The 23,479-nt window shown below is 42.9% G+C and overlaps 1 protein-coding gene across 1 annotated transcript in view; it reads right to left on the minus strand.

The window, feature by feature from the left end:
• MRC1 (mannose receptor C-type 1) overlaps positions 1–23,479 on the minus strand; it is a 343,694-nt gene that overhangs the window by 1,223 nt on the left and 318,992 nt on the right. The window contains exons 28-29 of the mRNA XM_030199501.1: positions 17,938–18,105; positions 15,783–15,818 (exon numbers count right to left, since the gene is read on the minus strand). Of these exons, the coding sequence (XP_030055361.1) occupies positions 15,783–15,818; positions 17,938–18,105 (204 nt within the window). The remainder of the gene's footprint in view (positions 1–15,782; positions 15,819–17,937; positions 18,106–23,479) is intronic.

The following is a 23,479-nucleotide window of genomic DNA, read 5'->3' on the forward strand; positions in this document are numbered from 1 at the left end:
TGTGAGCTAATGTTAGAGACATTCATAGGAATATATGGGTGTCTCTAGCGTTAGCACACCATAATTTTTTGTGTGTGCTATAAAGTTAGCGCGCTTACAGCGCAGCTTCTTAAACAGGGATGAAACTTTTTTCTATTCTATAATCACAAAAGGGGCCATTTTTACTAAATTGTGGTAAAAATTTGCAGTGCCCTATGGAATTATAGACCGGTGAACCTGATGTTGGTGCTGGGCAAAATGGTGGAGATTATTATAAAGAGCAAAAGTACTGAATATATACATAGGCATGGATTAGTGAAACAAGGGAAATCTTGACTGACAATTTGGCTACATTCCTTTGAAGGGGTGAACAGTGGCGTTCCTAGCGTGGATGGGACCTGAGGCAGATCGCTGATGCGCCCCCCCCCCCCCCCCCCCCGCCTGCGAAATGACACCTTCCCCCCTCCCTGGCAAAATGACACCCCCCCCGGGTGCACGCTGCTGGGGGGGGGGGGGGGCCACGGCGCACGCCTGTGGGCTATGACTTCGCTTGTTCGCTGCAGCTCCCTCTGCCCCAGAACAGGACAGGGACAGAGGGAGCTGCAGCGAACGAGCGAAGTTCGCGAAGTTGGAGCCCACAGGCGCGCGCCACGGCACCCCCCAGCGGCGTGCACCCGGGGTGGACCGCCCCACCCTTGGTACACCACTGGGGGTGAATAAACATGTGGACAGAGGTGAGCCAGTTGATATTATGTGCCTGAATTTTCAGAAGGTATTAGACAAAGTATCTCAGGAAGGACTCCTGAGGATAGGAGACAACTTCCTATTGTGAATTTAACAACTGGTTAAAACATAGAAAACAGAGAGTAGGGCTGAATGGTCAATATTCTGGAGAAGGGTAAAGAGTGGCGTTTCCTAGGGGTCTGTGCTTGGACCACTGCTTTTTAATACATTTAAAAATGATCTGGAAATAGGAATAACAAGTGAAGTGAATACATCTGCTGATGACACAAAGTTGTTAAAGGTGTTAAATTATAAGAGGATTGTAAAAAATTGCAAGAGGACCTTACAAGATTAGTAAACTGGGCATCCAAATAGTACATGGCATTTAATGTGAGGAAGTACATAGTGATGCATGTAGGGAAGAGGAACCCAAACGATAGCTATGCGATGCATTGTTCCACATTAGGAGTTGTCGCCCAAGAAAAGGATTTAGCTAAGAAAGTAAATAGAATGTTAGGAATTATTAAGACAGGAACTGAGAATATTATAATGCCTTTGTATTGCTCCATGGTGTAACCGTACCTTGAATATTGTGTGCAATTTTGGTCACCGCATCTCAAAAACAGCAGAATTAGAAAAGGTACAGAGAAGGGTGATGAAAATGATAAAAGGGATGGGATGATTTCCCTATGAGGAAAGGCGAAAGAGGTTATAGTGCTTTTCAGCTTGAAGAGACAGCTGAGGGGATATATGATAGAGGTCTCTAAAATATTGAATGGAGTGAATGGGTAGAGGTGAATCACTTCTTTACTCTTTATAAAAATACAAGGACTAGGGGTCACTCAATGAAGCTACTAAGTAGTACAGTTAAAACAAATTGGAGAAAATATTTCTTCACTCAACGTGTAATTATACTCTGAAATTCATTGCCAGAGAAAGTAGTAAACGCAATTAGCTTAGCAGAGTTTTAAAAAAAAGGTTTGGACAAGTCCCTACCGGAAAAGTCCATAAGCCATTATTAAGATGGACATGGGGAAAATCCACTGTTTATTTCTGGGACATGCAGCATAAAATCTGTGTTTACTCTTTTGGGATCTTGCCAGGTACATATGGCCTGGATTGGCCACTGTGGAAGGAAAAATTAGGACTTACCTACTAATTTGCTTTCCTTTAGTTGCTCCAGACCATGCAACACGAATGGGTATATGTCCTCCTACCAGCAGATGGAGAGACAGACAAACTATGAAGTGCATATACTTGGTGCTGTGAATCACTGCACACCTCGATATTTCTATTGACAAAGCAATGGGAGAAAACCATGGAACAACAGACCCCCCCTATAATATCCCACAGGGATCCGGAACAACCAGAACAAGGGAATGTCTGTCCTTCTTTGCCCATAGGCATTGCCATTACTTTTTCATTGTCTTTGGGTTTGTTTGTTTTTACAGTTTCAGTTTCTTCATACTGGTCAGAGACACCTGACTAACACACAAGAAACCAGCCGGCTTCCACCTCCTTACAGATCCTTCAGCAGTGAAACCCTGCAGTGGGAACGGACAAGAAACAGCAACTACAGAGCAAGGGAGGGGAATGGGCATGGTCTGGAGTAACTAAAGGAAAGTAAATTAGCAGGTAAGCCCTAATTTCTCCTTCCTTAGCATTAGCTCCACACCATGCCCTACTAGTGGGAAGTACCAGAGCAGTACTCATCAAGGGTAGAACACGGTCAACCTCTGCTCCAGAGCTGCCATCCCAAAGGCAGCGTCCATACAAGCCTGAGCATCTAAACAGTAGTGTTTGACAAAGGTGTGCAGAAATGACCAAGTAGCCGCCCTGCAAATATCCGCAATGGGAATCAAAGCATGTTCGGCCCAAGCGGTCACCTGAGCCCACATGGAATGTACACAGAGACCCTGAGGAGCACTGCGCCTTCCAAACAGGCAGAAAAAAATCACCTCCTTAATTCACTGAGCAATGGTAGCCTTCGACCCGTGAAAAGCATAAAAAGATGATCTGAACGTTGAAACTCCATCATCCTGCACAAATATCAGCGAAGCACTCTGCACACATCCAGTTGGAAAACATTTTGCCTGGCTTCCCACCTGAAGAACACCAACAGTGAGATGGCCTGATTGACATGAAATGGTGAGACCCCCTTCAGCAAGAATGAAGGAACCAGACACAGGACAACCCACTCCTTGAGAAAAAGGAGAAAAGGCTCCTGACACGAGAGCTCCTGAAACTCTGAGACTTGCTTCACTGATGTAATGGTGAACAAAAGCGCCACCTTAAGCGACAGGTCCTTCAAGGTCACTGTTTGGAGAGGCTCAAATGGGGGATGCAGTAATGCGGACAACAGCAGGTTAAGGTCCCAAGGAGGAATGATTGGCCGAGCCGGCAGCTGCAGACAATGAATGCCCTGGAGGAAGCAGGAAACACCTGGATGGCATGAGATGGAGCGGCCCTGAACTGGGCCCTGAAGACCACCAGAGCCACAAACTGGACCTTAAGAAAGGGCCAAGCCTTTCTGTAGCCCATCCTGGAGGAACTGTAGGACTTCTGCCACCATTGACCGCTGAGTCAGAACCCCACAATCCGCACACCAAGCCTCAAAAATGCACCAAACCCAGACATAGGCAAATGAAGTGAACTGCTTCCTTGCACTCAACAACATCAAAATAACCAACACAGAATAACTGCACTTTGACAACCATGCCCGCTCAAGAGCCAGGCTGTAAGTGAACCACTCCAGCCAAAAGACCTCCTTCACCACTCCAGCGAGCAGCAGAAACAATTCATCTGAATCTCAATCAAAGTGAGTTACTATTAATACTGCCTAATCAATAATTTAGACTTTCTAACAATATTTATCTTGTGGCACATTTCCCTTGTGTAAAATCCTTAAAAACTTCTTTCTAACATTATTGCATTACCTGTATTGTAAATAAACATTATTGGTAAAAATCTGGTCCTTATGTTCTGAGCACATGTCCTTATATCTTATACAGTGCAGGTTAATGCAATTCCCCCAAATCAAATATATCCTTTTTATCCCCTTTTACGTTTTTATATTTGTGGAGAATGTGGGCAAGGAAAATAGTGCACAAGATAATATTGTCCTCCTAAAAGTTACATCATTACTGAAAATGTATTTTTCTGCTTTATAGAAACTGAGTATCTTGTTTCAATAATAAAATCCCTGTTGGAACTACTGAAAACAGTCATCACACATCAACTGAACTTACTGTCCCTATGGCTTTATTTCCCGTGTTCCTTTCAGCATGGAACTTGGTGAAAGCATACTCTGTACATTGGAACTGATTCTTGGCAATTCTTATAAGTACATAGATACATAAGTATTGCCACACTGGGACAGACCAAAGGTCCATCAAGCCCAGCATCCTGTTTCCAACAGTGGCCAATCCAGGTCACAAATACCTGACAAGATTCCAAAAAAGCTCAATACATTTTATGCTGCTTATCATAGAAATAAGCAGTGGCTTTTCCCTAAGTCAATTTAATAATGGACTTGGGAAAAGGGTCTATGGACTTTTCCTTTAGGAAGCTGTTCAGACCCTTTTATATTCCGCCAGAACCGATATACTCATATCACCCCTCTCCTCAGGTCACTTCACTGGCTTCCAATCAGATACCGCATTCAGTTCAAGCTTCTCCTTCTTACCTACAAATGCACTCAGTCTGCTGCCCCTCACTACCCTCATCTCCCCTTACGTTCCTGCCCAAAACCTCCGTTCACAGGACAAATCCCTCCTCTCATTACCCTTCTCCACCACCGCCAACTCCAGGCTCCGCTCATTCTACCTCGTCTCACCCTATGCTTGGAACAACCTTCCCGAGCCCTTACGCCAAGCCCCCTCCCTGCCCATATTCAAGTCTTTGCTTAAAGCCCACCTCTTCAATGCTGCGTTCGGCACCTAACTCTTTCAGGAAATCCAGACTGCCCCAATTTGACTGCCCCTATCAGACTGACTGTTCATGTGTCCTTTAGATTGTGAGCTCTTTGAGCAGGGACTGTCCTTCTATGTTAAATTGTACAGCGCTGCGTAACCCTAGTAGTGCTTTAGAAATGTTAAGTAGTAGTAGTAGTTTTAAAACCCCATTAAGCTAACCGCCTTTACCACATTCTCTGGCAACGAATTCCAGAGTATAATGACAGGTTGAGTGAAGAAAGTTTTTCTCTGATTCGTATATAATTTACTACTTTGTAGCATACCTCCAAGTCCTAGTATTTTTGGAAAGAGTAAACAAACGATTCATGTCCACTTGTTCCACTCCACTCATTATTTTATAGACCTCTAACATATCTCCCCTCAGTCGTCTCTTCTCAAAGCTGAGGAGCCCTAGATGTCATAGGGAAGTTGCCCCTTCCCCTTTATCATTTTTGTCGCTCTTCTCTGTAACTTTTCTAATTCCACTATATCATTTTTGAGATGCGGTGACCAAAATTGAACATAATATTCGAGTTGCAGTTGCACCATGAATCAATACAAAGGCATTATAACGTCCTCACTTTTGTTTTCCATTCCTCTTCTAATAATATCTAACACTGTATTTGCGTATTTGCTTTCTTAACCGCCATGGCACACTGAGCAGAGGATTTCAACGTATCATCAACAACGACGCCGAGATCCCTTTCTTGGCCAGTGACTCCTAACGTGGAACCTTTTTCCCACATGCATCACTTTGCACTTGCTCACTTTATATGTGATCTGCCATTTAGCTGCCCAGTCTCCCAATCTTGTAAGGTCCTCTTGTAGTTTTTCACAATCTTCTTGCGATTTAACAACTTTGAATAACTTTGTGTCGTCAGCAAATTTAATTACCTCACTAGTTACTCACATCTCTAGATCATTTATAAATATGTTAAAAAGCAGCAGGCCCCAGCACACATCCCTGAGGAGCCCCACTATCTACCCTTCTCCATTAAGAATACTGACCATTTAACTGTACTCTCTGTTTTCTATGCTTTAACCAGTTTTTAATCCACAATAGGACACTACCTCCTATCCCATGACTCTCCAATTTCTTCTGGAGTCTTTCATGACGTACTTTGTCAAATGCCTTTTGAAAATCCAGATACACAATATCAACCATTATCCACATGTTTGTTCACCCTTTCAAACAAATGTAATAGATTGATGGGGCTAAGTTTCCCTTCACTAAATCCATGTTGGCTTTGTCTCATTAGTCCATGCTTTTGAATATGCTCTGTAATTTTGTTCTTAATAATAGTCTCTACCATTTTGCCCAGCACTGACATCAGGCTCACCGGTCTATAATTTCCCGTATCCCCTCTGTAACCTTTTTTAAATATCGGTGTTACATGGGCTACCCTCCAATCTTCCGGTACCATGCTCAATTTTAAAGATAAAATACATATTACTAACAATAGTTCCACCAGTTCATTTTTCAGTTCTATTAATACTCTGGGATGAATGCTATCTGGTCCAGGAGATTTGCTACTATTTAATTTGTCAAATCGCCCCATTACATCCACTAGGTTTATAGAGATTTTATTCAGTTTCTCCGACTCGTCAGCTTCGAATACCATTTCTGGCACTGGTATCTCTCCCAAATCTTCCTTGGTGAAGACTGGAAGCAAAGAATTAATTTAATCTCTCTGCTATGGGTTTGTCTTCCCTAATCACCCCTTTTACCCCTCGGTTATCTAGCGGTCCAACTGATTCTTTTGCTGGCTTCTTGCTTTTAATATACCTAAAAAAAAGTTTACTACGTGTTTTTGCCTCCAATGCAATCTTTTTTTTCAAAGTCTCTCTTTGCCTTCCTTATCAGCGCTTTGCATTTAACTTGACATTCCTTATGCTGTTTCTTACTATTTTCTGTCGGTTCCTTCTTCCATTTTCTGAAGGATTTTCTTTTTAGCTCTATTAGCTTCTGTCACCTCACTTTTTAACCATGCCGGCTGTCGTTTGGTCTTCCTCCCTCCTTTTTTTAATATGTGGAATATATTTGGCCTGGGCGTCCAGTATGGTATTTTTGAACAGCATCCATGCCTGATGCAAATGTTTGACCCTCTCAGCCGCTCCTCTAAGTTTTTTTTCACTGTTCTTCTCATTTTATTATAGAGGGGGATAATCGAATGGGGGCGCCCATCTCTAAGGGCGCCCATCTCTAAGGACGGCCCTGTAAAGGGGCAGGGCAACCCGTATTATTGAAACAAGATGGACGTCCATCTTTCGATTTGATAATACGGTTGGGGACACCCAAATCATGAAATTTAGGTCCACCTTAGAGATGGTCATCCCCAGTTTTCGGCGATAATGGAAAGCGAGGACGCCCATCTCAGAAATGACCAAATCCAAGCCATTTGATCATGGGAGGAGCCAGCATTCGTAGTGCACTGGTCCCACTAACTGAATGGAAAAAGCCCTTCCCTTACTGATCCGGAAAGGAATGGGCATGCATGAAGGAAATTGCGTGCAAATGAGCTGCTTGCTGTTAGCTCATTTGCACACAATTTCCTTCCTAAGGAGGGGAAGCGACAACAGTTGAGGATGTCTGTGAGAAGGATGTCCATGCTTTTGCTATGCCTTCGACACCCTCTTTATTTATTTATTTATTTATTTGGATTACAAGTAGCAGCAGTGGGTTTTGAACCGACCACCTCTAGATTGCAAGACCAGTGCTCTAACCATTAGGCCACTCTGCCACTCTACTCCACTCCCTTGAAATCTGGCCATCCCTGTAGGGGACAGTTGAGGACGTCCAAAATGTTTGAAAGAAGGACGTCCATGCCTTCGTTATGCCTCCGCTGACACACACATACCTCCCCCCCCCAGGGACCTGCATACTGCCCCTCCCCCCCAGGGATGGCCACATTTCAAGGGAGTGGAGAGGAGGAGTGGCCTAGTGGTTAGAGCACCGGTCTTGCAATCCAGAGGTGACCAGTTCAAATCCCACTGCTGTTACTTGTGATCCAAAATCCAAATAAATAAATAAAGAGGGTGTCAGAGGCATAGCAAAGGCATGGATGTCCTTCTCACAAACATCCACATTTTGGACGTCCAGGACATCCTGAACTGCCATCGCAGGGAAGGAGGCATAACAAAGGACATACTCTTAAAAAAAAAAAAAGACAAAAGTTTTTGAAGTTGTTTTTTTCAGGGTGGGAGGTGGTTAGTGACCACTGGGGAAGTCGGGGAGGTCATCCCCGATTCCCTCCGGTGGTCATCTGGTCAGTTCGGGCACCTTTTTGATGCTTGGTTATGAAAAAAAATGGACCAAGTCGGCCAAATGCTCGTGAGGGACGCCCTTCTTTTTTCCATTATCGGCCGAGGATGCCCATCTGTTAACCACGCCCCATCCCGCCTTTGCTACACTGCCGACACGTCCCCTTGAACTTTGGTCATCCCTGCGATGGAAAGCAGTTGAGGACGACCAAAATCGGCTTTCGATTATGCCGATTTGGGCGACCTTAGGAGAAGGACACCCATCTCCCGATTTGTGTCGGAAGATGGGCGCCCTTCTCCTTCGAAAATAAGCAGATAGTCTCCTTTTTGAAAGTTAAACACTAATGTATTGGATTTCCTGTGTATACTTACTCAAAAGCTAATATCAAATCTGATCATATTATGATCACTGTTATCAAGCAGCCCCATCACCATTACCTCCCGCACCAGATCATGCGCTCCATAAAGCAATCCTTGATTTCATCAAGGAATTTTATCTCCCTAGCATGCCCTGATGTTACATTTACCCAGTCAATATCAGGGCAATTGAAATCACCCATTATTATCGTGATGCCCAGTTTGTTAGCCTCCCTAATTTCCAATAACATTTCTACATCCATGTGTTCATCCTGGCCAGGTGGACAGTAGTACACTCCTATCACTATCTTTTTCCCCTTTACACATGGAATTTCAATCTTCTAACCCTCCTACTCATTATATATTATACATTATACATCCCCTACAAACATGATCTGGCAGAAATCATCAACAAAATCAAGTTAAGCTTAAACATCATGAACTCATGGGCAAAAGCATTCCAACTAAAACTCAATACAGAAAAAACACACTGTCTCATCATCTCATCCCAATACAATACATACAAACCCACAAACATTAACACCCCAGGATACACCCTCCCTATCTAAGACAGTCTGAAAATTCGCAGAGTAACAATCAACCGCAACCTATCACTAGAGACCCAAGCGAAATCCACCATAAAGAAAATGTTTTTTTCAATGTGGAAACTGCAACACGTGAAACCATTCTTCCTGAGGGAAATATTTTGTAACCTGATACAGTCAATGGCGATCGCCATTGCGGCATAATGTAAGCCACATTGAGCCTGCAAAGAGGTGGGAAAATGTGGGATACAAATGCAGCAAATAAATAAATTGTACTAAGCCACACAGATTACTGTAATGGAATCCATGCGAGATGCAAGGATCAAATCATAAATAAACTTCAGACTGCCCAAAACACAGCAGCCAGGCTTATATTTGAAAAAACGCGTTTTGACAGCGCCAAACCACTCTGAGAAAAATTGCATTGGCTACCAATCAAAGAACGTATCATTTTCAAAATCTGCATGACTGTTCATAAAATTATTTACAGCAAGGCACCGGGATACATGACAGACCTCATCGACCTGCCAACCTGAAACACCACAAAATCTGCACGATCATACCTAAACCTCCACTACCAAAGCAGCAAAGGACTCAAATACAAATCCACCTATGCATCCAGCTTTTCCTACTTAGGCGCACAACTATGGAACGCATTGCCAAAAGCAGTAAAAACTACGCTCGACCACCTAAATTTTCGGAAAGCACTAAAGACCTGTTCAGAATAGCATACCCCACCGACCCAACATAAAAATACCTGGACACTTGTGACACAATATAACCAAAGACCATAACGGACATTACCTGACTCTTCTTCTCCCTTTCCCTCTCTAAGTTCCCCCCAATTGTACCTACCATTCATGTACCTCATTCTACCACAATATCACTTTGTATTCATTCATACCATGCATTTGTTCAGACCGGAATCGGCTAACGCCGTTAACGGTAATATGTAAGCCACATTGAGCCTGCACAAAGGTGAGAAAATGTGGGATACAAATGTAACAAATAATAATAATAATAATAATATATCCTTTTCTAAACTTCCATCCTTTTTGAGGTTGGTAACCATTTGCTGTTAAGGCATATTTTCAAGAGTGGTCTACATGCCAGTATTCTACTGAACACCCATGAAAGTTATGCCATTACAGCTATCATTCTAAGCCTCTCTTCTCAATAAAAGAGAGCACTTCTAATGCACAAAGCCTACCCTGGCTTCTCCTTGCACCAGCATGTGGATTCTTGAATTTTAGTGCATAACCATATTTTGGCGTGAAAAGAGAACTGATGTTTCAGCTTATTCTGAGGATGCCACACATACACACACTATTCTAGGTGCAGACAACCCCACTTTGTTTAAGCAATGTATAGTGTCCTCTGGGCCTAACCCTTGGACCCTTGGTATGGCTGATGACATCACCACCACCTCTGATATTGAAACCAAATTTGAAAAGTACTGTTCCATATATTCAGTTAAGTGAGAACGTAAGAGAAATGCTGCTTGTCTTTGGTTAATGCAGGCCACATGTGAAAGAATTTTAAAAGAGAGTGCAGAATTGAAAGACAAATTACAAGCCAAAGAGAAAGAATGTATGGAGACGTATAAAGAAAAGGTGTTTTTAAGCACAATTACTACTTGCTTAAGTTACCAAGTAGAATTTCTGAAATAGCAGGTACATCAACAGATAACCCAAGAAAACCAAATGCAGACCCAAACTGCAGCTTTGTAAATATAAGCAAGCCAGGTTCCAGGCTTGAAACATTTAGTAAGAGGGTTAACACTGCAGACTCCCACCCTAGTTGAAGATACTGATCATGCACATTATCACAGGGAGATACAGGCCTTAAAACAAAAGCTGAAGGATTCTTGCTTGCAGGTCTCAACTATTACAGGCCTTCCATACACCCCTCAGGACACAAAGGCAGTCACAGCTATGTCTGTGTCAGCTGTGAAAAAGGTATCACAGTCTCATCCTGCTGAAGGAGGTTTCATTCAAACTGTTAGCTCACAACCCTTTTCACAGACAGACATGGAAGTTATGGCTAAGTAGGTAGGCAAGATAGACCCCAATAATTTTCCCTGTGCTTGTACTATGGAAGTTAGATGTTGCGCTTGTGAGCTCCTATGCCCAGCGAAGCACAGATGAGACAAAGTCGGACCTGAGCTCCGCAAGGCGGCTGAACAATTCCGAGACTTCACCTGGAGTGACCCCTTCCTCCGGGGGTTGAGCCCCCAGAGTCAACAGGACTTCGAGACTTCAGCCGAGAGAAGAGGCACGCCAAGAGCACAGTCAGAAGTCAGGCAGAGGTCCAGGCAGGCAGCAGACAAAGAGATGGTCAGGATACAGGCAATGGTCAAGGCAGGCAGCAAGCAAAGAGATGGTCAGGATTCAGGCAATAGTCAAGGCAGGCAGCAAGCAAGCAAGCAAGCAAGCAAGCAAGCAAAGAGATGGTCAGGATTCAGGCAATGGTCAAGGCAGGCAGCAAACAAAGAGATGGTCAGGATTCAGGCAATGGTCAAGGCAGGCAGCAAACAAACAAAGAGATGGTCAGGATTCAGGCAATGGTCAAGGCAGGCAGCAAACAAAGAGATGGTCAGGATTCAGGCAATGGTCAAATTCACCAGACACAGGAAAACAGGAAACACCACGAACTCCACTGAAGTTGAAGCTGAAGCAAAATGCTGACTGTGTTCTGCTCTTAAGTAGGCCTCTCATCAGAGGATCCCTGCCACAGCTGCCAGGCGAGGACTCTCATTGGGCACGCCCCATAAGGATAAGCTTCTCAAGATGGCTGCCTCTCAGGAACAGATACAAATGAACCTCTCAAGATGGCTGCCTCTCAGGAACAGACACAGATGAACCTCCCAAGATGTCTGCCCCTCAGATGAACCTCTCAAGATGGCCACCGCCAGGAGAAGCAAGGTAGGAGTGTAACATTAGAGCAGGATGAAAAACTTGATACAGAGGAATTTATTAAAATTGTTTACCTCTGTATTAAGCCCAAATATGCAGAGCAAATGGAAAAAGCTATTAGTTTGGCTAAACTGACAGGCTTTTCCTTGCTTCACTTGGCAACAGCTGCTTCTGTCTCTCTTGGCATGAGAAGACTTAAGGCCTAAAGTGAGATAAGAATGAGGGTACTGAAGACTATGTTTGTAGGGCAGTGTTATTGTTGGTGATAACTGGACTAGCTGATGGGAGAGATTCCAGAGGACAACTACCACAAAATCTTTTAGATTGAAGCATAGGTACTGAGGACCTCAGGGAAATTTGTCAGGGCATGCATCCTACTATTGCAAGAGATTTAAGTTCTTGGGCTGACCAGTTGAGCCTTCTTCTGCTAGAGATTTGTGTGTGAAGGCAATGAATGCCCAAAAGTATCAGCCTTATGCTTCGCACCCGGTGGCAGCAGCTGGACCTGTTTTATATCCTGATTTAATGCCATACAAGGAACAGGCCCCAACCCAGCATCCAAAACCACAGTACATAGGAACACAACCTGTTCCGTATTCTGATTTAAGCACTCATAAAAGTGGGCCTTCAATTAAAAATTCAGCTCCTAACTACATAGCTACATAACCTGTTTTGCATTCTAACCTAAGTTCCCATAAAAGTAAGCCTTCAATTAAAACGTCAGCATCCCAATATATAGACATAGAAACCCACATGCAAGCTTGTGACATTTAAACATCTCTTGGTAAGAATCTTTCATATTGGGATATCAAACCTACCAGTGTCCTTACAGCGAGAGCATTACAGATACAGAAATCTCATAAAAAGAGAAATCTGCCACCAGATAAGCAGGAAGTTATAACTGCATGCCCTATGGTGACAAAAACTAACATCATCTTAGCCCTTCCTGAAATGACAGATTTATATGGAACATGAGAAGACATGTCCAGCTTTGCTACAGAGTGGGCCAGGGACTTCGCCGAGGCCCTGACCAAATATTAGAAGACATCAGACAAAATGGCTGTGCCCATCTCCAAATTATCCAGGTCCTCAGACTTCTCACCTAGAAAATCTGGGAGGTTTTCCTCCTAACAGAAAGAGGCATATGCCACATAGCTGACACAAATCGCTGCTTGCAATGCCAGGACCAACACATCAAAGGACAGCTTAAGAAGTTCCTCCAGGCACCAATCCTGCAGATCCTGGAGTGCAGCTTTGCTTTCCATGGGCACCACTGCCTTCTTGGTCACTACCATAACCAAGGCATCCACTTTGGGCACCCGAAAATGGCTGAGATCCTCCACAGGCAATTGGTACAAATGAGCCAAAGTCCATGACAAGCAGAAAAGTGCATTGGGCTGATTTGACTGTGCCTCCACCAGCTCCTTAAAGTCCTCATTATAGGGGGAAACCTTAGGAGGTTGATGGGTGCCCTTGAGCACCAGATCTCCCTTGTGTGGAGCCATCAGTTGCTCCTCCTGCAAACCCAGATAATACAATACCTGGGAGGTGAGCTGGGGAGCTTCTGTCAGCATAAAAGCTGAACAACCGAGGGATAATCTCCCACAGAGAGCTTGGAACCCTCTCTCTTGGCCCACTCGTCCTTCTCCATGAGCTCATTGTTCAAAAGAGCAGCCTAGAGAGGTCCTGCACCAAATTCCAATCAACAGAGACCTGATGGGGATGCTTCACGCCTTAAGGAACCCTCTCTAGAGTCAGGAATGGGGGCTGAGGCGCATTACGACTGAAATCCAGGTAAGGAGGGAGGACCACAAGGCAGCGTGTACACCGCAGGAGGCCACTACAGCAAAGCCAATCCCCTCACTGCAAGCCGGGCAGACAGACAAATGAGGCTGTTCCACTGTAGAAGCAATGAATTGGCTTCAAGCAATAATTCAGAGCTGACAGAAAATCCTCTCTTTGATTATAATCTCTCTTTTTTTATTTTATTTTTATTAATTTAAATTGTTTAACAAGCAAATATACTTGTACAGAAAAGTTCAGTTAAACGATAATATAGATTACATAATGTAAGAAAAAAAAGAATAAGGAAAAATTATTTTTATTAACGTCACATAAGTCCACAATGTAGATCCAAGACACCTAAATTAAATGGAGAAAAAACATCATCAAGCTTAGAATAGGAAATCTGGACGTGAAACAGATTTATATTATTATTAAGAGTTATTACTAGATGGTAGTACCCCCAATTGTTGTCTGGCTGATATAAAAGCTTCCAATTGAGAAGGATCATAATAAACATATTTCTGTGACTGGTATTTGATCAAGCATTTGCAAGGATTTGATCATTTGCAAGGGTATCCCTCGAAACAGCCAGGTAAATTCGGACATTACAACCTTTAAATATCTTTTCTCTATTTCGAAAAAATAGTCTCAAGATCCAAATTTTATCTGATATTAAGGCCACTGTAGTCACCAAAGTTGTTGTTGTTAGTTGTTCCATATCTGATGTTTCCAGCAGTGCTGATACATCTAAAGCCTGATTATTCTGAAGTTGTTTTTCTTCGCCTTTAATGGGGAGATATTACACCTGTGAGAATGGGGGAATATTGTCTTCCCCAATTTCCAAAACCTCTTTAAGATAGATTTTTAACATCCCCGCGGAGAGACTGTTTTCTGTAAGGGAAAATTAATGAAGCGTAAATTATTACTTCTAGAGTAATTCTCAAATATTTCAGTCTTCCTTCTGAGATTCGTCAAATCTTTAAGTATATTATTTTGTACTTGCTGCACATGTTGAATATCCTTTTCATGTTTCAGAACCTGTTGGTTTAGAGTTTTTAGTTCACTTTCAGTTTCTTTCAAATTCCCCTTTAAAGATAGTATTTCTTCTGACAATTTTTTAACCTGGGGGCATAATACTTTAGCAGTCAGCTATTAATGTCCAAAGAGTATCTAAAGTCACTTCATTAGGTTTATTAAAGAAAACAGCAAATTGAGTGATCTGTACCTCAGATTGTTGAGAGGAATCTTTTTTTGCTTGATTGGAGGCTTGAGATTCAGCCGACAATGCCGTCTCTGCGGTTTCCAGAGGAGTTTGCAAACTCCCCAACTCCTCTAACCGATCTTGTTGTACCTCTTGCCCTTCATTTCCTGTATCTTTCAGGATTGAGAGTGCCGAGATAGGGGAGCTGCTTCCTCACGGCTGTGGAGGAGGAACTCTAGTGTCAGGGCTCAGAGTAATTTCCAGCCCTTGGTTCCGCTCCGGACCTCCATTTACCCCGGATGGAACAAGCGGGCTACCTTCCGACAATTCTAAATCCGGAGTCCGCTGGCGCTGGATATATGAAAGAATGGACTCGGAATGAAATGGTAAGTTCTGCCGCTGGGGGGTAGCAGCAGCGGCCTGGCCTCTCCGTTTTGGCATCTCTAAATTAGTAAATCCACGTGGAGACTCAAAACACGTCCGTCTCACACAGTGGCCATCTTGGATCTCCTATCGTCTCTCCTTTTAAAAACAAAACGCTGCAGAGTCTGAAGCACAGAATCTTATTTTTTAAAAGCTCTAAATGAACACGACTCTCAATCTGCTGTTCCTTCAAAGCCCACAAAGTAAATATCTGAGCAATCTGATTTATTTATTTAGTTAATTATTTTGTAATCAAGAAATGCAGAGCCCACAGCACCTACCTACCATTTGCTGAGGAGACTAAGAAATACTGAGGTGTTCAGAACTTCACAGCACTAAGTGTATGCACTTCACAGTTTGTCTCAGTCTCCCCATTTGCTGGTAAGAGGACATATACCCACATGTAGGACATGGTCTGGTGCTGATGCTAAGGAAACTGGATACCGGGCTTGATGGAACTTCGGTCTGACCCAGTATGGCAATCCTTATGTTCTTATCTTTCTAGTTGGGTGCTCAGTTGAAAATGTACCCGTTCATTTAAAAAAATGCCTGTGGAAATCACCAATCTAGAATATACCATGTGGTAACATTGCACAGGAAGAGTGTACGACACACATGGGTCTTGAGACAACAGACTTACGTTTCATAATTGAAGGTTTCTCAGTTGGTTCAATAGCTATTAAAAGAAAAAAGAAACAGATAATTGTACATTAAACATTGTTCAACATTGGAACATATATAATCCTGTGTATGTAAATACATTATATGAATCAAAGTACCCTTCCATTACAGTATTTTAACTTACTGACATAGCAATTTAAATAAAAACTGCTCTGTTTAGAAAATGTTTAGGGTTAGGTTCTTAAAACTGATTGGTCAGCACTTGGATGGAGGGAGATGATGCAGGTTCATTCATTGTAGTGGAGACACATGATGGAAGAGGAGAGAGCCCCATATCTTGAAGCAGTCTAGGGTAGCAAAGTTAGTTGATCTGGCCCTGGTCACATACATAGAAAGGGTGACTTGTCTTGTGGAAACTGTATTACTTGGCTTTGGTCTCAGGCTCAATCATATATTCTTCTGGATTCAACACCTCAGGAAGAGTTGAACCAAATGCTGCTCTATCACATACAACAGAAAATGCTCAGTAACGTCCCATGGCTTCTCTAGATAAAGAGTTCTTAACTTTTCTTGGTTCCTGTACTCCTTTAACTAATCAATGAAACTCTCACATCCCCTTCCTAATCCACTTCTCCACTATTTACTACTGACAGCTAGCTACATGGTGGCCCAGTGGGCCGCGAGTCAATCCCCACCCCACTCTACCCCTGGTGGTCTTTGTGGCCATTCCCCACCCCCTACCTTCAGTGGAAGAGGGAGGTGGCCTCCCTCCTCGTCCATCGGCGCCGTCATATGGTGTGAAGCCCCACCCAGTGCATCCCAGGATGCACTGGGCAGGTCCAGGCCCGCCATTTTTGAGGCAGCGCCGATGGAAGAGAAGGTAGGCCACCTCCCTCCTCCACCAAAGGTAGGGGGTGAGGAAGGGCCACTAAGACCACCAGGGGTGGGGTGGGGATTGACTGGCAGCCCACTTGGCCACCAGAGCTCCATTCATGGGAGGGGATGCCAAGGGGGGGTTAGGGGGGCTGGAGACCCACTGGATCTCCAGCCCCCCTGAACGTGCGCCGGGGGTGGTTGGGGGGCTGGAAGTCTGCTGTATCATGCCAAGAAAACCATGCCAAGGGGAGGGGGGTCCTAATTTGGAGGTCACGATGAGTTGGTTCAACTCAAGGGCATATCTGGATATCTTCATAGAAAAAACTAAGGGATAATGTGCTTTAAGAAGCACATCATCCCTTTGTATATCCAGTATCACTGGCTGCCATTGGAGTATAGAATTTTATATAAGATTTTGATGATAGTGTTTGATGCGGGAGGGTACACCTTCTTATGTGGTGCCGATGATTGATAATTATGTCCCAGGGCGCAATCTGAGATCAGGGTCCTCTGTTGTTGGCTCTTCCTAGAAATGCGAGGGCATGGCATACTGTGACCAGGGAAAGTGCCTTCTACTGGTGACTTCCTGTATTATGGAATCAACTCCCTTTGGAGTTGAGACAATAAAATATCATTTTTGCAATTTAAGGCACGTTTAAAATTTTATTTTACTCAAAAAGCATTTGGCTAATTTTTTCTTGTTTTGGGGGGGGGGGGGGGGGGGGGGGGGTCGGCCTGTGGAAATCTGAAGGCTTGATGGTTGAGGTAACTATCTGTATTTTTACATTTATTTGTTGTTATGTCATTTGAATGAGAGTGAATGTGGTTGGAAGGTCTGATTGGATGTGTCTTTCCTGTTATTAATGGCATTCTTTTCCAAAATGTTTCTTTTAAAATTATTATTATAAACCACTTTGGATGATAAGAAAGGTGGTATATCAAGTATTTTAAACTATTAATAGCCATGCAGAAACATAGAAACACAGCAGATGAAAACCAAATGGTTGATCCAGTCTGTCCATCCATACCATCTACTATCCCTTCTTCTCCCTTACAGATCCAATGTGCTTGTCTCATGCTTTCTTGAATTTAGGTACTGTCCTCATCTCCCCCACCTCCACAGGGAGGTCATTCCTCACCTCACCACCCTTTCTGTGAAGAAGTATTTCCTTAGATTACTCCTCAGTCTGTGCCCTTTCACCTTTATCTTATGCCCCTTCATTCTAGAGCTTCCTTTTAATATAAAAGATAAAGAACACAAAAGCTTAAAACTAGAAGTGACATGGTGTATTACTTACTTTTCAGTATTTTACAAATATATCCTTTGTACGAAGTGCAACGATTGTTATTCCAGTACCCAGATATGGCATAAGCTTCCACACAATTTTCATCGGCTTGATTCGAGGGTTCATCTTCATTCCAGTTGACATAATCGACCACAGATTTATCTAGCCATAGCCAGTCCTCTAATATTATATGGCAATGTATCAAGTTAAAGAATAAGAAAGCCAGGTATAAATATTGTGCCACAACAGAATGAGTCCAATACATTTTGAATCATTATTTGGATTTTGCTCACACCTTTTTGAGTAGTAGCTCAAGGTGAGTTACATTCTGGTAGACTGGGTATTTTCCTGTCCCTGGAGGGCTTACAATCTAAGTTTGTACTTGAGGCAATGAAGCGTTAAGATCACAAGGAGCAGCAGTGGGATTTGAATTTGGCAGCTCTGGGTTTCAAGATTAGTGCTCTAACCACTAGGCCACTCCTCCACCCCTTATAAAGGGGCCCTTTTACTGAGCTGCATTAGGTGCTAATGCGCACCTAATGTAGATAAAAATGGCATACCTCGGGACATGCTCAGGCGACCTGCGGTACCTGCCAAATGTACACACACCAGCCACATGCTAAATTATAGGGCCATGTACAGGGGCAGAGAATGGGTGTTCCTGCACTAACCCTTTCTACCTACAAAATGGGTTGTGAGAAGTGTTCTTTTGGTACATTAATACAAAAAAACAAACGGACAAAAAGGCCATTTTTATGGCTGCAGTAAAAATGGCCTTAGCACATGGGAAAAAACCTGAGTAAGGGAGCACTAAGGCCTCTTTTTAACCACAACATAGTAAAAGTGCTCCAAGGGTGTTCATTTGTTACAAATGGAAGGTGAAAGAGTAGCAAATAATAGACACTCTGGACTAAATTATATAAATAGCGCTGTAAAATCGGCTCCAAAAAAGTGCTAAACGCTTTTCTGTAATTGGCGCTCAAAGTTAGGCATCGTTTAAAGAATAGAGCTAAGTGCCAGGAACCATGATTACATTTAAGGGCAACCAGTTGTACCAACGAAACCTTGGTGTAAATCCCTGTGCCTGGCGCAGATCCCCCTTATGCTACATCATAGGCGCTGACTCCGTGGGTGCTGTCGGTGCTCGAGCACCCCCAATATTTTAACCCGCCCGACTTGCCCGCCCTCTTCTCCCTCAACAGTCCTCCACCCTCGCCTACCACAAACAACAGCATTGGAACTTATTGACTTACATCTACAGAGGTTAGAGATCTCTCACCAGAAACTGGAACTGCTAAACTCGATGGCACGTAAGGTAATCCTTCAATACGAAGAGACATTCTATTTGCAAACACGGGATGTGGCAATGGGGGCCACAGTAGCCCCTATGGTGACGTGCTTATACATGTCCCACTATGAAGATCTATATGTTTATAATTCGCCATACATGTCAAATATCATTACATGGAAAAGATATATAGACGATGTATTGTTGATATGGAAGGGTGATAAAGATCTATTGGCACAGTTTTGTGAACATCTCAACAATTGCGACCCAAATATTAAATTTGAAACCAACATAGGAATACATAAGGTCAATTTTCTGGATATTCAGATAACATTCCATGAGGGAAAATTTCACACTCAGTTGTACCGCAAGCCGCCAGATACAAACTTGATACTGCAGTATGCTAGTTTTCATCCGATAGCACAGAAAGAGGCTATCCCAATAGGGCAGTTCTTGAGACTAAGGAAACTATGTGACTCCAAAACTGATTTTTACAGTCATTCAGAAACATTGAGAAATAGATTTATACAGAGGGGATACCCTAGGAACACTGTAAAAAGAGCATACAAGAGAGCCACTAATAGCCATAGGCAATGGCTTTTACAGCCCCGGCACGACACTAGGCCGGTGCCTGAGGTTCTAACATGTGTCCTACTATTCTCATCCAGAACGACTCAGATTAAACAAATTATAAAGAAACACTGGCCGATAATGCATCTGCATGGGATCCAATCGGACCCACGATTTGCCAACACGAGATCTCAGAATTTAGGACAAATATTAACAAGACGAGAACAGCGATGGTTAGAAGAAGGAGAGAGAGGTCACAACACATGCAATGGATGCTCCTATTGTAGATTTGCATGGGTCACCAAAACAGTCACTCATCCGTTCACTGGCCACTTGATAATTTTGCAAATCAAGACTACTTGTGACTCCATGCAAGTGATATATGGTATTAAATGTCCATGTGAGAAGTGGTATATCGACTAGACAAAACGAAAAATTAAACAAAGAATAGGTGAACACCGTAGTAATTTACGTACTCATAAGAAGGATGCACCACTAGTGAGTCACTGGGAAGAGGAAGGACATCAAGAGGAAGACCTCCGATTCATAGTTCTGTTCCAATTTCACCAACAACAAGGGGGCAACATAGTTTCTAGGCTCTTAAGAAAGGAAGCACAGTATATCTTTAAATCAGTGGCGTAGCTACGTGGGGCCTGAGGGGGCCTGGGCCCCCGTAAATTTCAGTCGGGACCCCCCTCCTGGCGTGAACCTCCCCCACCTACCTTCGGTTTTGCTGGCGGAGGACCCCAATCCCTGCCAGCCGACGTCCTCTCCGACCGTTCTGCTGCAGTCAGACTCAGAAAAGTCTTCTTCCTTCAACAGTTGCATGCTGACGTGCAGGACGTCAGCATGCAACTGTTGAAGGAAGAAGAAGACTTCTGAGTCTGACTGCAGCAGAACAGTCAGAGAGGACGTTGGCTGGCGGGGATTGGGGTCCCCCACCAGCAAAACCGAAGGTAGGCGGCGGCGGGGGAGGGTTCGCGGTGGGAGGGGGGGGCGGCAATGGCGCCGGGGGGGGCTAAAATGTGCCCCCTCCCCTTGACCTCTGGACCCCCCCCCCCACGGAAGTCTGGCTACGCCCCTGCTTTAAATGGCAGACTTCGCAGCCGAAGGGACTGAACAAAGCAATTGATTGGTGGGCGGTCACACAAATTTAGAATCCCTTGGGGGAGGCGGGAATATAAGAAGGGAGTTCGCATGTACTGGCGTTCTTTTGCCAGACCGGTATGGACGGTTGACTGATCAACACCTGATAGTTTCCAACAAATGTGAGTTAAAATTTACGATGTAACATTTAGGTTATATTATAAAAGTAACAAGTAGATAAGATATGGTTTTGATATGATAGTGATTAATTTTATCTGTTATAGGTTGGGATAATCATTCTCCTGACGACGCTTTATAGCGAAACATGCAGGCATGTTGAGAACGAGAGGCCAGGGTTAAGGGAGCACTGCACTAGCAAATTAAAAAGTAAAAAAGAAGAAAGAAGTGACAGCTACCCAGAACACTAGCACACCCAACATCCCCAGTGGATTACTGTGGGCATTAATGAGATAAGTGATTCATTTTGGAACAAATATATCTAAGGGTGAAACTGTTGGAATAATGTATTGTGTTTTACATGCATTGTCTGTCAGCAATGTTTTTTCTCTGTGATTACTCTGTGACCTCTGATGTGAATTACCTAGAGAGGTCACACCTATGCAACTTCCTGTGGGGATTAGGCACAGCACATGGAGCTCATGATCTCTCCTAACCTGAGAATCTATGGTGTGAGCATCCATTACCATCTAAGCACATGGAAAGAGCTGATAATCCAAATGTATAGTATTATGTTTATATAAGCCTGTCTGAATATCAATCTGACTAAAACTGTGAGTAAACAGATGTTTTGTTACTTCAACTTTAAAGTGACTCAGCAGTGAATTATTCTGGGGTGTATGTGAGAGAGATGAAGAAAAGAAATTAACATTTCTAAAGCTGAAGCTGTGTGTATAAAATCTGCTAATTATTTACTACAAATAATCCAACAAAAGGGTTATGGGCCCAGCCCAGGAATTGAAAAAGGGAGAAATATTACCAGGCAGTGAAAAAGCCACATTTTTCTCTTAAGTTTTAAAAGAAAGATTCAGTCTGTCTCTCTCTCTCCCCCCACACACCAAACAGAAGGCAAGGCTAAGAAATGGCTGAGGGAGGAAATTCACCATTTTCTACTCTCTCAAGGTGCCTAAATTAACTGAATTTAATTATCAGCAATGGGAGCTAAGATTCAGATGTCTACTTCAAGCAAAGAAATTAAGTATATGTTTAGACCAAAACAGAACAGCTGAAAATATGGCTGAATGGGACAATGCAAACTATTATGTGAAGTGCATGTTTTTGGGAGCTCTCTCAGAGAAACAAGCCATATTAGTGGAGGCAAAAGATACAGCAAACGAAATTTTATATAAACTAAGAACTATGTATGCAACTACATATGCAAAACAACAACCAATTTGGTTAGCAGAGTTGAATGAAACCAAATTAAGGGATAAAAGTAAATGTAATGATCACATTATGCATCTTATGTCTTCATTTCAAAAGTTAGAACTTTCTGGAATTCCCATGTGTGATGCATTGAAAAGAGCATTTCTTTTTACCTCACTATCAAAGAAGTTTGATGTTTTTAGGTCTGTAAATGAAGCCATTGAAGGGCAATCTTTTGAACAGGCAGCATCAAAACTGAGGCAGGAATACATAATTAATGATTCTGAGGAGATGTGTTCTCAAAGACAGAGAGAAATGAAACAAATTTCTTGGCAAAGAACAGAGAAAGGTGGAGCTATGGGAAAACTCCACCCAAGGGCAAGCTGATTTGCTATTCATGTGGAAAGGAGGGACATGTATCTAAATGGTGTAAGGAAACACAAAACACCCCCTCTAGCTCACCTAAGACAATGGAACAAAAGAATTTTCCAAGCAGAAAATGTATGAAAGACAATGATAAACATAAGGGCTTTCTAATGGTAGAAAAATCTTTGACTATGGTAAATAATAATTCAAATGAAAGTACTTGGATTTTGGATTCGGGGAGCACATGCCATTTAACCAATTGTAAGGATTTCTTTCAGGAAATGAGTCCAGAAGAAGGTGTTCTTAATACTGCAAACGCAGGGACTACTCAGATCCAAGCAAAAGGCATTGGATTCTTAAAATGCAAAGTGTCTAATGAAGTTAAAGAAATTCCTGTAAGTGATGTCTTGTATATTCCCCAAGCAGTTTGCAATATGCTTAGTGTATCTACATTAGATAAGAAGGGATTTGCGATTCATTTTGAAAACAATAAGTGCACAATCTCTAAAAATGATGAAGTGTATGCTGAAGCTTTTATGCATAATGATGTTTATAAACTGAGCATTTCAGGTGAAGCCTCACATATGGCGCAAGTAAGGAAGAATGATGGTAAATGTAGTCTGGAAATCTGGCACCGCCGCCTGGGACATCGTGATTTTAAGGTGATCCAGGATCTTCACAGTAAGCAACTTGCTACAGGCATTCAAATGAGTGCAGATACTGGTAAAATGGAGAAATGCATAGACTGTGTTACTCAAAAAGGTGTGAGACCCTCATTTCCTGCATACACAGGAAATAGGAGTAATAAAGTACTGGACTTAATACACAGTGACTTATGTGGACCGTTTAATATCCCATCAT

The sequence above is a fragment of the Microcaecilia unicolor genome, chromosome 1 (genome assembly GCF_901765095.1).
Source record: "Microcaecilia unicolor chromosome 1, aMicUni1.1, whole genome shotgun sequence".
In the NCBI taxonomy this organism is placed as follows: Eukaryota; Metazoa; Chordata; class Amphibia; order Gymnophiona; family Siphonopidae; genus Microcaecilia; species Microcaecilia unicolor.